Here is a 16,074-nt window from a genome sequence, read left to right on the forward strand (position 1 = left end):
TGTGTGTGTGTGTGTGTGTGTGTGTGTGTGTGTGTGTGTGTCTAACACTGTTCCGTCAACGACCTATCGTTCATATAATAATAACAATAATAATAATAATAATAATTTATAACGACTCTAAATCAAAAAGTGTCGATTAGTCGGATTTAATTAGGCAAAAAAAAAAAGAATGAAAATAAACCACTTTAAGGTAATTCAATATTATGCATAAGCCGGGATATGCAGTAAATAATAAATGTCGTGAATACGTGCGATGTATGGTATGAGATTAGCCAGTGCAGTGAGAAGTGAAGACATTGCCGCTATTATGATTATACGTCCAATGCGTGTTTCAAAGACGGTGACTTGGCGCTGTGCTGCATTTCCTACGTTTCCTGTGGTTTCTTGCTATTTCCGCTGCACATGCTTAGCACCCTACTGCTCTCCAAGTGCACCAGACCCACTTCCGCGCCGGCTAACAGTCGGCGGATCACCTGCAACCGGCGGCGCGATCGACCCAGCGTCCGTTGGGTGCGGGCCAGCCGCTGCTGGACCTGCCGTTCCCGATATGTGTCAGCGGCTAATCCGTTCTCGGCGTGCTGCACGTTGTCCACTAGACTCAGCACCTTTTCTGACGCCACTTTTACATAACTACGATATTAGAATGACGTGTTGTTATGTGATGATATATTATATTATATATTTATTAAAAAATTATACCTGATATGCTACTATAATATTGAATAATAACAAATAATATATCGGTGCCACGGTTTTTTAAATATAATTATATATCTGGTTTATAAGGTTATCAGTAATGTAAAATATACGCAAGACTGAGGATTAAACATTTTGAGGTACATATTATCTAGTTACTATTTACGAGCTAAATTTTGTCTTGTAATTAATTGATTTTTAGTCCCTTTGATTTAATTATATTCCTCAATTTTTTTCTCACTTTAATATTTTATCTAGCATAGTAGTTTTATCTAAGTTATAATAGTCAATATAAATTATAATTATTATAACAATACAAAATTTATTTTTGGTACATGAATTTAATTTTTAAAAGAACACATCTTTTTAAATTTAGTATATTCTATCTTATATTTAATTTATATTTTTGAACTTGACCCATATCTGTCGCTATTAACTTAAATTTACAAATTCAAGTTAAAATAATTTTAATTTACTCGCTCAGCCTTGCATCACATATGTATCGGTAAGACAGTGTTATAAAAGTGTACAAATATGCATTTTATACTGCTATAGCACAGTGCAATACATATAATTATATAAACTCATGACAATTATTATCGTAACTCTGACGTATCACCGTCATCATAATTTGACTTAATTAATGTAAATAGATTTTTTTAACATACCAAATTACTAATTTAACTTCATACGTGTAATACAGGCATATTGGATCAAATGATCAATATTGGTATTTATTGCTGATATTATCGTCATTTAAGAAGCAATACCACTAATCTATTTTAGCTCTTACGACTTAAAGAAGTAAAAATAAATAAATAATAGTTTCTGTTAGAGACACGAATCATCTTGCGAGTTTTTTTTTAAATTATCGTGTTATATTAAATTTTTCTATACATTATATAGTACAATATTAGACCAAATCTGAGGTAAGCAGTGATTGGTGATTTATATTAATCGCTGTGTACGCACATATAAACGTATGCAAAGTGTACTTTTTGTATTTATTATAATACCATGGTACCTGTATTTCTCTCTTTCCAATATAGCTAGCTTTCGTTCGCGTTGCTGAGCGATGTGTAGCGCGGCAACCGCTTTACTAAGCTCATTAGTCAACCGTATCACCTGGTTGCGAAGTCTGTCAGTGACTGCCTCGACGCTAACAGTAGTCGAAGTAGGTATTGTGGACTCGTTGGTATCTTCGTTGTTAATACTACCACTTCTGCAAGGGGCGTGAGTAGAATTTTCAACATGCGTTGTTAGTTGACTTTGAGTTGAAAGTTGGCTCTGGGATAAAGGTTCTTCTCGCAATGGAAGTTTGACTTGGGATGGCTGCTCGTTCTGGGGTGGTGGTTCAGTCCGGGAAACTTCCCGAGAGGATATGATTTCGGTGTTTGTGTTTCCCTTGGTAAACGAGTGTGTGTCGGCAGTCGTCAGACACGCCACTCCCAACAAAAATAACAACTGCCGGTGTTGGTCCATAAGTGTGTTGTGAGATGTAACAAGGTTTATTAATTGCATACGGCGAAGTTATAAGTTATAATACAACACTGCTAGATACTGCAGTGTGCCTATGATGGATGATACAACGCGAAAACGACAACTGTTGCAAACCTCCGCGATTAATATTGATCCGGCAAAATTTTCTGACTCAACATCTATATCATCCAAACAATCCACATTGGCGTTGATGCTTACAGCGTTATCTGTATAATGGTTATCGTGTTATATCGTATGCATTTGCAACGATAAAAAGATGTCTAAAAAAAAATATAAGTGAAACGTGCATGTTATATGGCAGTTTTGGACGACCTTATATCGTATATACTCGTATAATAATATGTACATTGTACACGTATACGATCCGGTTCCCGAGCAACCCGAAGTAACACATCACGATTCTCGCAGAGAGAAATTTTAGACATTATTTGTTAATAACCATATTGTTAGATATGTACGTATTTTAATATCAGCTGTATTTACGGAACGTACGTGTGAGATGGGTCATATGTCTAAGCGTGCCCAGCTCGTTCACGAAAGATTTCGATCCTTCCGCAGTACGTATTAAAGAACTAAATACAATAATGTTTGTCATTTATGCTATTTACTCAAATCTTTGTGAACTCTCGAACAACCTAAAAATTTTACTATTATAGGTATATATATATATATATATATTTTAAAGTGGCATCATTATAAATTTAAAATATAATTTATTGTACATATGTACTTTGCAGTATCTAATAGAATTAAATAAACCATAAAGTTTCTAGTCCGTAAGTCAGCAAGCCACATTCCACCATTATCATAAATAGGCATTAAGTATGATAATAATTATTGTATTATTACGTATATCGATCAAATGCGTTTTAACTGATTTATGAAAGCTCGCTCCCTAAGTATAAATTAGTATATATTTATACTGAAAAAATGTATTGCGTTCCTGTTTAACTGACATCACTAAAATAAAAATACAAGACCATATTGTACAATTTGTGATTTATGTATAGGTACTGATATGATATAATATTTTTGTGAATGTTTCATAACACTCTGCATACTAATTAGTAATTATTATTGTGTATCATAATATTATTAAAAAATTTGTGGTATTAAAAATAATAATTTATATATATTTTTATCACATAATATTATTTATTATTATTGTCTGTGGGTAAATAATTTATATACTAATTATGCGTCTTATTATAATTCACGCGTAAATAGAAATGTCATGGATGAATAGAATTTATAGGAATAGAATAATATAATAATAATAGTAAATAAAAAATATAATCTCAACTATCCCACTCGCTCTAGGTACCTATATGTCATAAATTATATTATTATTTGGTAATTTACAAAATTTGAACGTAAGAGTGAAATCAATTACGAGACGGTGACTTCATATTATTTTTATTATGTTTACACCTTGACCACTCGTTGTTATATAGTACACAAATAAGACTTCAATATTCGACTTTTATTCTCTTGCTCTCTTATACATAATAATATATATACCATATAAAACCCACGCCTATCTTGATTTCTAATATTTCTAAATCGTCATTCAGACGGTTCTCATCATCATTATGTTGTCCTTGGTTTCAGTAGTTCAAGAATCTCATTTCAGATTTTACGCTGCCCCTGTTCCGTTAACCGATCGTTGAAGACCGACGCGTTTGTATTATCTACTCATAGTCAATTATTATCACTCCATACGACCATATAGTTAATACTAGAGAGCCTAGATAAATAAACCTAGATATTATCTAGACTCTCTAGTTAATATTCAATATAGTATAAATGTATTCAGCTTTGGTGAGAAACAAACCCATATATTTTATGTTTAAAATTGTAAATATAATAATATATTATATAAATTATATAGCAACAATTAGTAATAGTATTCCTTTGACTAGGTGATAATTATTTCATAAATCACCACGATACCATAATAAAATGTGCCAATAGAATGTTCAGATAAATTATCATCGGGCTTATCAACACCATGGAGTTAATTTATATTATTTTTTTTTTTTTTTTACTGTTATCATATAACAAGAGTACAAGATTTTAGTGATCGGACACATACAATTATTACATGTATAATATACGCAATTATGAATAAATGGAATTTGAACAACGTGATTTGCGTGTTGTGTGTGAATTAATATAATAATAAAATCGTTTGTCGGAGTGTCTGTAATAAAACTTACGTTTAACACACCTCTACAGTTAACAAATGTAAATCCATTATTATACTCTACCTTCTATATATAGTAATTTTAATGAGTTGGTGCATTATTATACTTGCTACAATGTACATTAGCAGACATTATAGATGTATAAAATATCCACGCGTCGTGTGTACATAATATTTAGGTACATATAAATATTATATTATGCCAAATGACCGGCTCTTAAAAGTTATAAATGTCATCAAAACGACAATTAACTAAGCGTTTTAACGAACATATTTTTAGATCACCATCGCTAAAATAGCATTATAACTCGTATTGAAAACATAACATAAGAGACGCTAAAGTCTGCTGAAAATTCGTGTTCCTCAATTACGACTTAACTACTTACATTATGTCATTCAAGAAAATTTTCATACTTTTCCCTACTCTCTCACAAAAACTATATATTTAGTGTCTGTATATTATATATATTATAATACAAAGGTATTATAATGTGCACGGTGATGTATATATACTTGTACACTTTAACGTTTGGGAAACGAACAAACGCACCGCCATTGCACAATAATTATTGTTTCGTCGCGTCCCGTACACGAATATAATGCTATATTTAAGTACACGCGCGACTGAAAAATAAAATTGTAAATGTTTTTTGTTTCGGCGTCATCGTCCGGCGGCGCTCAACGAAAACGTGGTGGTCTACTACAGCTAGCACATGCACCACTCTACACCGTTCGTACTTTGTAATGTCGTAAGTATATACATACAACACACACACACACACACACACACACACACACAAACACGCAGTAATTGTATACTACTGGCTACTATACTCATTTACGTATATGTACAAATAATGTGCTCCGACATTAACGATTGAACAATGTGCCTATACACATAAATATGTATATATTATACAAGCAGATCCGGCAATTAAGGTCGCGAATCATATTATATTTATACACTACCGTATTATGATGAGTAAACAGTTTATAATATGACTTATAATTGTGCCATTATATTATGTTTGAGATCGAAAAAAAAAATTTAAATACATAAAATTTAACGCTGGTCATTTTATTCTTGTAAAAACAATAATAATTAGTTAGTCTACATAGTTGTCTATTTTAAAATTTACAACAGTGAATCACTTATATAATTATAAAAAGTATCTTACCTATACATATTATAATATCTGCTCGTACTTTTAATTTGATTTGTCTATTGAAATTAAATATATGTATATATTACTATGTTTAATAAAATTTTGTTGGTTTTAATAAAAATTAACTCAGAGCATTTGTATTTTATCGTTAAATACAATGTCTAAACAATATAAACTTACAACTTTTCCTTCTAAAATCCTATTACATAAAAATACATAATGTATAATGATAAAAATTGTACTAAAACAGTGCGTACCTAATGTACAGAAATTATGTTGGGACAGATGCATTTTTCAATATAGGCTAATTAGCCATTTTACACATAACTGCAATAGTGCCCTTGACCTCCAAATCTCCCAGGACTGTCTTTCCGTGTTAAATCTACAACAGGAGTACAATATGTGTACGGTTGAGCACACGAGAGACGGTTTTCTTTTTAATTTGGACGCTTTTCCATCGGAGCGGGTCAACGCGCCCAACAGCAGCGGCTATACAATAGTTATAAGGTCCCTGCTGATCCAATCGTTAGTCGCGGCGGTAAACGTCGACCGTCTGTCGACGAATCGGACTGAACGCGCGCGCGGAACCATCGCAGCTGTGGTGGCTAGTGAACGCGTCCTTGGACAACGACCGCGACCACGATGATCACCGCGTCTAACGGTATATGGCGGCGGCGACGGCGATGGTATATGTTTTTCCGTACGGAAAAATAATATTGGGAAAAAAAATATGATAATAATAGAACACATCGCCGCCGCCCTCAACGATGACGGGAAATCTCGGTATGATATTATATGGCCGAGACGTGCGCGTCCTTGGGCGAACACGTTCGTAGTTATAATAAAATATTATAATAATAATCCGAGAGCCCACTTGAGGGAAAATAATAATAATAAAAAAAAAAAAACATAGTCGCGCGCGTGTGTAAAAAACTTGGAGAGAAAGACGGAGACAGAGAGAATCGGACGGACTGACGACCGACCGGTGTCTACGGTAACGGGACGTGCCATCGTAGTCGTCGCCGCACTCGCCCCCCCGCCGACGCACCATCACTACAGTCACGGTCCGTACTCGACCAACGCTGCCGCCGTATACGCTCTGGTACACACGGAGAATCTCGACGAGGTGGAAAGAAAAATAAAACGTGTTTTTTATTCTTTCTTTCTTTCTTTCTATTCTCTGCACACACGCATACCGAATATATATATATATATATTATGTTATACACGTAGTACATATATATATAAATAAACGGCGTGTCTTTTTTTTTAGTGTGCGCGCGAGTGTAATAATAATAATAAAAAAATAATAACAATGATCAAACGAGTTCTCCGACCGCCACCCCCAACCCTTATCAGCCGCGATTTCCAAACGAGCTACACCGTCGATATGTCTTACTAAAACATTAACATATTATATTATTATCAGATATACGTTATACTCTCATCGCAGTTTTTTCGACGATATAAAGTGTTAGGTACATCGGGTGTTAACGTGAATCGTATAATTGTTTTGTTCTACTGTATACGATATTTTGTTATAATATACCTAATAAACATATTACAGATTTTATTTAAGATTTCACGAAGAGTATATTGTAGTTAGTTTTCACGTGTTCTGTAAAAATGTTCATAAATAATCACAGTTTGCTGTAAACAATTTTAATTATTCTTAAGTTTTTATTGATTCGCAGAAAAAAATGTTAATTTATGATAATTATTTTATTAATATTCACCTATACCGTACAATTTGTTAGTAAATTATTTAACTAATATTATATATATAGGAAAGTTATTATTATGCATACTTTAATGTCTATTCAACTTCGTTTTAAACTTATACACGCCTATATAAGTAGAAAAAAAATACAATAATCTTATCATTATTCATTAATATTAAATAATATTAGTTACCTATAGTAATTTATTATAAAATTACCTATGTTAATTGCTAAACTATTTAAAAAAAAAAATCATTTTTTCAAATAATTATTAAATCTAATATTATCTCTGACGAAAACTATATACATTTAAAATTGCTCGTGTATAATCGAATTCCACTATGGGATTTTTTCTTTCGGTACTCGAAAATATTATAATGTCATTATTTTTTCAATTGATATATAATTTAGGATGTCTTCTGCTTTTTTTTGACTACTAACGGAGTCGATGTACTTTTTCTGCGTCATAAATAGGGCGTCGAAATTTGATCATCGAAGTTCTGCAATAATATTTCGTTCATCTATATAACACATTTACACATTTGTTTATGGATTTTTTATTTTCAGACAATATTAATATAACTTGAAATTAGAAATAAAATGTGACGCTAGAATTTGACATACAGCGCACCTTGGTGTCAGCCATTTCTGTTATTTACGCTCCGTGGATTGAATGAATATGATATTTTGTAAATAATATAATAATTTTTTTCAAAAAATTTAATTTGCGTAACATATTTGATTACACGTTTACCGTTCTTATTATTATCTCATTTTTTAATGATACTTAATTTTTCAATGTTTCTATATTTTACTTATGTATATGGTATATTATGTATGATATAAAATATAAAAATTAATGTTAATAAATTGTTATCGTATGATGAACACTGTAACTATCTTTTATAAAATATAATTTATTAGAATTTCACTAAATCAATAAAGACAAGAGGTTTATTAGTCATGGATTGATAGGACAAAAGCGAACACAGTAGTATAATAAATAATAATAATAATAATAAAAATAATTTATGATCTAAGATTTGGAATGCAGGTCCCTTTATTTTTAGTGAGTGTGTTACATGTTTTTCTTGAAAAATTAAATTTAAAAGCAATGACTAAATACCATAATTTATGACGTTTAATCGATGATGATTATGAACGTAAAAGTTTAAATGTATTCTTCTTTAAATCTCCCCTACACTGCAAATTCGCTTGTATGGATTGTGCTAATAATCAAAAAATACCTATATCCAAAGCATTAATTATTATTATAATTATTTTATACTTGATTTCTAAATGATCGACAGGGATGTAGTTTAAATTTTTATAGGTTTATTTTTCTATACGAAAAATGGTGTTCATGCAGAAAGAGATAAAAAGAATCAATTTTACAATCATTGTAAAATTAATAGAAATATTTTAGTCTTGTAGACGATGATGGCATTTCTTTGAAAATCATAATGAGTTCAACATCAATCTATTATTAGTCATTTTTTATACATGTAAATAAATATATGAATATATTATTTATAATACCGAATTAACTGGGATTTGTCGCTATAATTCCTCAGTCCGTATTTTTTTTTTTACCGGTTTTGTTTTTAATTCGTCTGCATGGTGTAGTTAACGATTTCTCCTTTGGTACTTAATATACCTACAGTAGTACGGTCGATTCGTAGAATAAAATTATTAACTTCACCAATCTCTATGCTTTGTCCGAATTCGGATATTCCTCATTTTTAATTAAAACTAAAAATATAATGAGTAAAATATAGTATAGGTATATTCGTTATACCATTATAATGCTCATGTCCGTCGTAGTAATAACAATTCTTAATTGGTCATATCCTTTGAGCGTTTTGAAAACGACAGTACACTATTATTACAGCTTTTCAGTTTTCAACTAACCGACAATATTATTTTATGATTAGATTTTGTTTATAGATAATATTTTGATATTATCGTCCATTTATTTATGATATTAATTAATACATTACTATAAATGTTAATCGAATATCTTTTCTTTATTATTTAGTTACAAATTATTTTTATACATTAAAACAAATTCCAAGAATTAAATAATTGACATTAAGTGTTTTTATTGTGTGTTTTAAAGATTAAATTCTAATGAAGCTATTTTCAGACATGATACCTGACAATATTTTCTCTGCCGTTGCAGAAACAAATTTTATGTAGGTCAACAAAATTTCATATATTTTTAATCTTTTTATTCGCGTACACATCGTACAATAAATAAATTATATATTAAAAATAACTTTTTCAAATTCTGAGAATTTGCATAATTTAATATCAATTCTTAAAATTCAAATGCATTTTCCTCGGTGCAATCATAATTTATCATACATCACTAAAATGCTAATTTTTTTCCCCCGGAATCTCGAGTTAAGATTAAAGTTGTTGGGTGTGTTTTTTTGTATTATTATTAGAACCATACGCCGTTTGTACATAATTTCGACCATTTGGAATTAATGAACTGACCTAATGATAATTTAATACAGCATTTTATTTTAATACACTCCACGGTATACGATATAATATGTGGACCGCACGCGAAGAGTATAAATTTAATATTATTAATTATGATTTATGACGAAACCTTCAATTTTTATTAATTTACTATACTATCCTTTAGTGACGTTGATGGTTGAAAGTAATGTAATATTAGTATAATTTTAAATTAAAATTATAATTGTATAGTTTTTTTATGGTCCGTTTAAACGGAAACTATTTTCACTTTAACATTTATAACACATTTGATTTATTTCGAGGTTGGGTTATTTTTGTATACAATATAATATTATAATATATTTACGAATTTCTATTACATGATTTGAGCTTATCTATTAAATTTAATAGTGATTATATAATCAGTTAAAAATCATTAGCATTCCTAATTTAGTAGTATCCAAAATTGAACACTGGTCGTATTTGCAATAATAAGTTCACTTACAATTTTTATTTTCTATAGATTTTAAAAGCATTTTCATAGTATTTTTAACGAATTAATGAGTTCTTAAACATTAAGTATTTATTTTAATTTCATATATGATATATTATTATCAATAAACACAAAGACCGATATGTCTTTGGCCCGGAACCAATTTGATTATTACTTTTGACATTGGAATGTGAATGCCGTTCAAATATATGTATATAAACTTACCTACCTAGTAACAATAATACCTAGTTTAGTAGGTACCAATAGATTATATTATAGTAGTAGTAGTAGTAGTAATAGTAGTATTAGTAGTAGTAATAGTAGTATATTTAATACCTAGTAGTAGTAGTGGTAGTAGTGGTGGTTGCGGCAGTAGTTTTATAGATACCGTCTGTCTAGAAAACGATAGAAATGAGTGGGTCGACCGGTACGGTACCGTTGGAAAATTCATAGATCGAGTCAAAGATTTGGTTAATCATTTCTAAAGATAAAACCAGCATCCTGTCAATCAGCCACTACTATTTAGTTTGACCGAAAATAAAAATTCACTTTTCGTTTGAAATACATTATAATCTACTATTAAACATACATAATATACCGGCTGCAGCTATAAGTAATATATATATATATATTTAATACAAAACCGGAACACCGATCTGTAATATATTTATGATGTTTGATTTTGACATAATTTCTTGTTCACCGACCCGAGTTTCACTAGCCTCAGGATAACATATAATATAACTATGTACGATTGAATTATAGATAATACATAGAAATAAAAAATAATAAAAACATTTTTTTTTTTTGCTAAAGCTGTGCTGCTACTCGGGGGCAAATAACTTTATTGCGAGTTAGGTTTTTAGTTTTTTTACATTTAATAAATACCATAATGTATTACAGTACCATAGAGTATGCGTACAGAATAATTGGGCCTCTGATTCACTCGGCCGGGTGTATATAACATTACTATAAAATTCCGCGCCTGTGGACTGAACTATGCGAGTGATGTGTTTTTTGTAATTTTTTTTTTGTCTGTCCCTCGCAATGGTCTTGTAAATGTGGTTACTCCAAAATCATATAATAACAAGCTGGCAAACAAAATTATATATTATATATATATATATATATATATGTGTGTGTGTGTGTGTGTACGTGCAAGTCTGCAGATTATGAGCGTTTGACCTACAAATTTTAATATAATTTTTAGTCTCACGAATATATTAGTCGTGCGTATTATGTTTGACAATGCATTTGATAGATAACTTCATAATACATATATATAATAGTGAAATTAAAACACCCTTAAAATACGTGGCAGAAACGCAAACCAATTGAATCGATTTATATAACAACATAATACATTTGTATGTTATTATATTTTGTAATTTCAAACTTAGATATATTGTAAAGAAAGCAATATATAGCATGGTACGGATTTCGTAAAAGAAATAAGACCATGTACGAGATACGAATGTACGAAGCGGCGAGGAAGAAAAATATTAAAAACATTAATCATACTTGTATAAATGGTAAACCTATCTATATATATATAAATAATACACGTCATATTATTATCTGCGCGGTCCCGGAGTTACAACGAGTTCGACGGAAGTGCTCGGCGTTATAATAATAATAGTAGGTATTATATGTACACGTTTGGCATTTACGTGTGTTTAGATTTCGATGGCCTCCGTGACCCAAGTCGAAAACGGACGCGTGTACATAATAAACGCATGTCGATTTTTATCGCAAGTCGCGGTGAGATTTATTATAATACGCGAACGATGAATTCCTAGAAAGTCCTGTATGATGCTACATGCAGTTTAATATTATATATAATGAATTGCATGTCGCGCTCGCGACAGAAACGTTTTTGGCTCAAAACGTTCCAAGACTATAGCTGTTATATAGACGTTGAATAGATAATAAAAGTAATAACTATTATTATTATTAGTATAATATTGCAAGTATTGGGGACTTGGGGTATAAAGCGAATTTGCGGGGTCACTGGAAATTCACAATTAACTCATTTTGATTTTATCGTTATCATATTATTTATTATCGTATTTCTAGAGTATTATTAAAGATGGTAGATTTTTCGCATCCTTAGTCAAGAGTAAACACACTTTTCTCAGCTATATCCGTACTTATAGTATGGGTAAATGGTATAGGTAAATAATTATATTAATAAATCATTGTATGACAGAAAATATATTATTTTCGACACGTTTGCTTAAGGCGTACATCAATGCAGTTTTTTGTAAATTATAATAGTTAATATTATATATATATTATCGTACAACAACTAATTCCGTTACACGTACAATTTGAATAAAAAAACACTACTGGTTTATAATGTATAAAAACTTTGTTATAATTTTTCTAGAAACAATGAAGTCGTGTGCCCCATTGCCCCGTTCTGAATACATCTCTGTAGGTCTACGTGTATAATATATAAACTGTGCACTATTGTACTACGCATTTAAATCGCTTTTTACGATTTTTACAGATTTCACACGTATTATCAAATATTTGAGGCTTATGCTTTTTGACATTTACCTACACTTGATTATACGCAGTACCTATACCTATACATTTTACATTGTACGTTCAATATTATGCAGTTTGACTACCTATTATATTGTTCTACAGTTGTATTATGACGAAATCTCGCGCATTATAATAACTCTACTTGTTTACACTATATATAATATAATGTGTGTGTATTAAATAGTTTTAGGTAATAATAACATTAGAAAAAAAAAAATGTATTACATTATAATAATTTTGTTTTTTTTTTTTTCAGCTCACCGGTCATGTGGAACAAATCGTCAAGTGTAAAAACGTTTAATCAACGTGACTGTCAGCCATCATATACATATTTACAGCAGGTAAGCAGTCAGAATTTGACACACAAAGTTTTTTTCTCCACCCTACCAAATAATACGTTTACACATTTATTTAAAAAAAAAAAAAACAAAATACGGGTTGCTTATCAATATCATTTATAATACATTATGTATTTGTAATATCTGGTGTGGTGACCAAAATTGGCACTGTATTTTTTTACCTGTCACCGCAAGTTCGTTATACTGTATTATAATATATACCTTGACAGTTTATATGTATACAATATAATGTGAAGATGGCTGGACAGACGAAATTCTTTTTCGCGGACTTATTATCCACGAATGTACTTTAGTCAAACCGGTTAAATGAAACGACCAGTTTTTTAATGCACAATATATATATAAACACACATAGTCCAGTTTTATTATTACTATTATTTTTTTTTATTTAAATCGTATTATTTTCACCATTATTTCGGCCTGGCACAATATGATATGCAGCGATAGAAAAATATGCAGGATGTAAAAAATTGTTTACAATATTTTATTCGTTTCCTCGTTATTTTACAACAATAAATATAAAGTTATTGGCATCTGTTTGATCTTTAATTAATTATAGGCATTATAGCCTTTTTTTTTTTTGTACCAAACATGCATTATTATTTTTTATATTTACATGATTAATAATGTACCATTGAATTAAATAACTACGAAATAGTAATTAAATAAACCAATAGTAACTATACCTATGTAAAACTAAGGTCATTTTTTGTTTAATGCATCAAAATTAATGTAAAAAGAAGAGTAAAAAAGCTCATATTTTCATCAAAAATATGGATTCAAAATTAATTAAAATACAAGAATATAAAATATTTTTTCATCAAAAGCTTCAACTGTTTTTAGATGTTTCTTTAATAATTTAAAGTATTGTTGAACTTCTTCGTGATTCTTAAAACATTCTAAAAGTCCCACGAATTCAACTAGTAATTAATATGCAATTATAATGCAAGTAAAATTTATTCTACGCATCACTTCCGGCTACTAAATTTGAACTACTTTCTAATTTCTACAAAACTTTAATTTTTTCCTTTATTTAGTGGAAAAAATAAACATAAAAAAAAATAAATACCAATAAATATTCTATTTCATTGAGTTCATGTTAAATAAAATTAAAAATAAAACTTTTTTTATACTTATAATTTTTTTTTTTCATATTTTTGAATATATATAATTTGTAAAGGTATTTACTATAAGCATATATACGTAAAAGAAAAATAACAATAAACAATATTAATATATAATATAATATACAAATATAAGGACATAGTGACGTGAGGAGAGTAGTCATCCAGCAGTAACACTTAAAATACGTATTATATAATTTTTTGAAAAAATTATATCAAATGATTACGACTAATATTGTCCTTAAAATTGAATATAATTTACGCCATAAAACCTAGTATAACTGTCCGTAGTTTTTTCAAAAAATTTAAATTGGATTTCAACGAAAGATATCAAGAGTGATTTTTTTTTAAGTGATAATTCTGTAACATAAAGTTTTTATTAGTGCTTAATTATTTGTGGGGCTGGTTTAATATATTAATAGTAATAAAATTAATGACACCTTCAACAAATAATTAACAATATAACAATTGTATACATCATAGATTTTAAATTATTTTAATAATTAATCTTTGAATGTTCATAAAAAATGTATATAATTAATAACCATACATTCACACTTGGTTAAATTAAAAATCTATTGAAAAAGTATTTAAAAAAAACTTAACTAAATAATAAGTAAATTTTAGTACATAATAGTAATTAGTACTTATATAGTTTCAGCCTTCATATAATATATGTACTGGTTGCTAAAAGATATATATTTTTATTATTATTATTATTATTATATTTACATATCATAATAGATTACATAACATTGAATAAACAAATATTTAACAATAAGTGTGAGTGATGAATTATTTTAAGAATATTAAATAGTTATGAGTCTTGAGTGAAAAATCATCCATTGATGGAACGTATAATAGCTTCATGGCATTATGGTAATGATTTTAGTCACGAATTGGTAAAATAATTTTGAAACTGATAAACCATAAAAAATTCTTTGGTAAAAATCGATTGTTTTAAATTTAAAACAGTTTCGCTATAATTTGAAATAATTCATATTACAGTAAATTTAATATGGCAACAAATATTTAATGCTAAATAATAATTTACAAGTTACAATAATTATTGCCACTATAGTCTATAATAATATATACTTTCAAATTATTAAATACATTTAAAACAGATTTTAATTGATAAACTTGATATTTTTTGATTTATTAAGGTATGAAACCTCAATTAAATTTAATTGAATTACAAGAAATAGCATTAAAGCATTTTTCAATGTTACAGGTCATTAGATCTTCCCAAAATACTTCAAAGTTATTGATTTTTTTTTTTTTTACTTTACTAAGCTTTATTTATTAATATTGGATCAATATTCAATAGATATACGTTTAATTAATGCATTTATTATCTAAATGATTTCGAACTTGTATTAAAACATTATTTAAATAATAATTTTTAATTCATTTTAATTAATCGAATAAATGCATTTACAAGTTGGTAAGCAATAATAATTTATATCTTATTAATCGAGATAATAAAATAATAAAATATGAGAATAATATATTTATATAATCTTACCCTTTAAAAAACAAAATTTATCAACGACCTTACATTTTAAAATTAAAAAGAAACTAACACAATATTAATAATGAATATTAAGTAGGTATAATAAAAATTATTCATTAAATATCTATATTCACATGTGTAAGAAAACAATTATTTTTTTAGTTACTTTACAATCTATAAACATTAATATTATTTTTTTTTACCGCTATAAGGTCGAATTATTGACATAAAAAAAAATAATAAGAAGAAAACACTGGGTATTGGCAAAAAA

At 28.8% G+C, this 16,074-nt stretch overlaps 2 protein-coding genes across 3 annotated transcripts in view; one reads left to right on the top strand and one right to left on the bottom strand.

Annotated features, from left to right (window-relative positions):
• LOC112603790 (myb-like protein D) overlaps positions 1–16,074 on the top strand; it is a 65,234-nt gene that overhangs the window by 22,203 nt on the left and 26,957 nt on the right. For both annotated transcript variants that reach the window (XM_025352535.1, XM_025352536.1), the window contains exon 2: positions 13,061–13,145. The gene's annotated coding sequence lies outside the window, so the exon portion shown is untranslated. The remainder of the gene's footprint in view (positions 1–13,060; positions 13,146–16,074) is intronic.
• Positions 366–2,178, bottom strand: LOC112603799. The gene is made up of 2 exons (XM_025352547.1): positions 1,721–2,178; positions 366–630 (listed from the first exon to the last, which is right to left on the bottom strand). Exons 1-2 carry the CDS (start codon positions 2,176–2,178, stop codon positions 366–368), a joined length of 723 nt encoding a protein of 240 aa, XP_025208332.1.

This window comes from Melanaphis sacchari, unplaced genomic scaffold (genome assembly GCF_002803265.2).
Source record: "Melanaphis sacchari strain LSU unplaced genomic scaffold, SCAv2.0 Contig111_pilon_pilon, whole genome shotgun sequence".
In the NCBI taxonomy this organism is placed as follows: domain Eukaryota; kingdom Metazoa; phylum Arthropoda; class Insecta; order Hemiptera; family Aphididae; genus Melanaphis; species Melanaphis sacchari.

Excerpts from the sequence above, each read along its gene's own strand:
- LOC112603799 (XM_025352547.1), bottom strand. The coding sequence starts at position 2,178 with ATGGACCAACACCGGCAGTTGTTATTTTTGTTGGGAGTGGCGTGTCTG. Across the intron at positions 631-1,720 it reads TTGGAAAGAGAGAAATACAG|TTATGTAAAAGTGGCGTCAG; the intron begins GTACCATGGTAT and ends CTAATATCGTAG.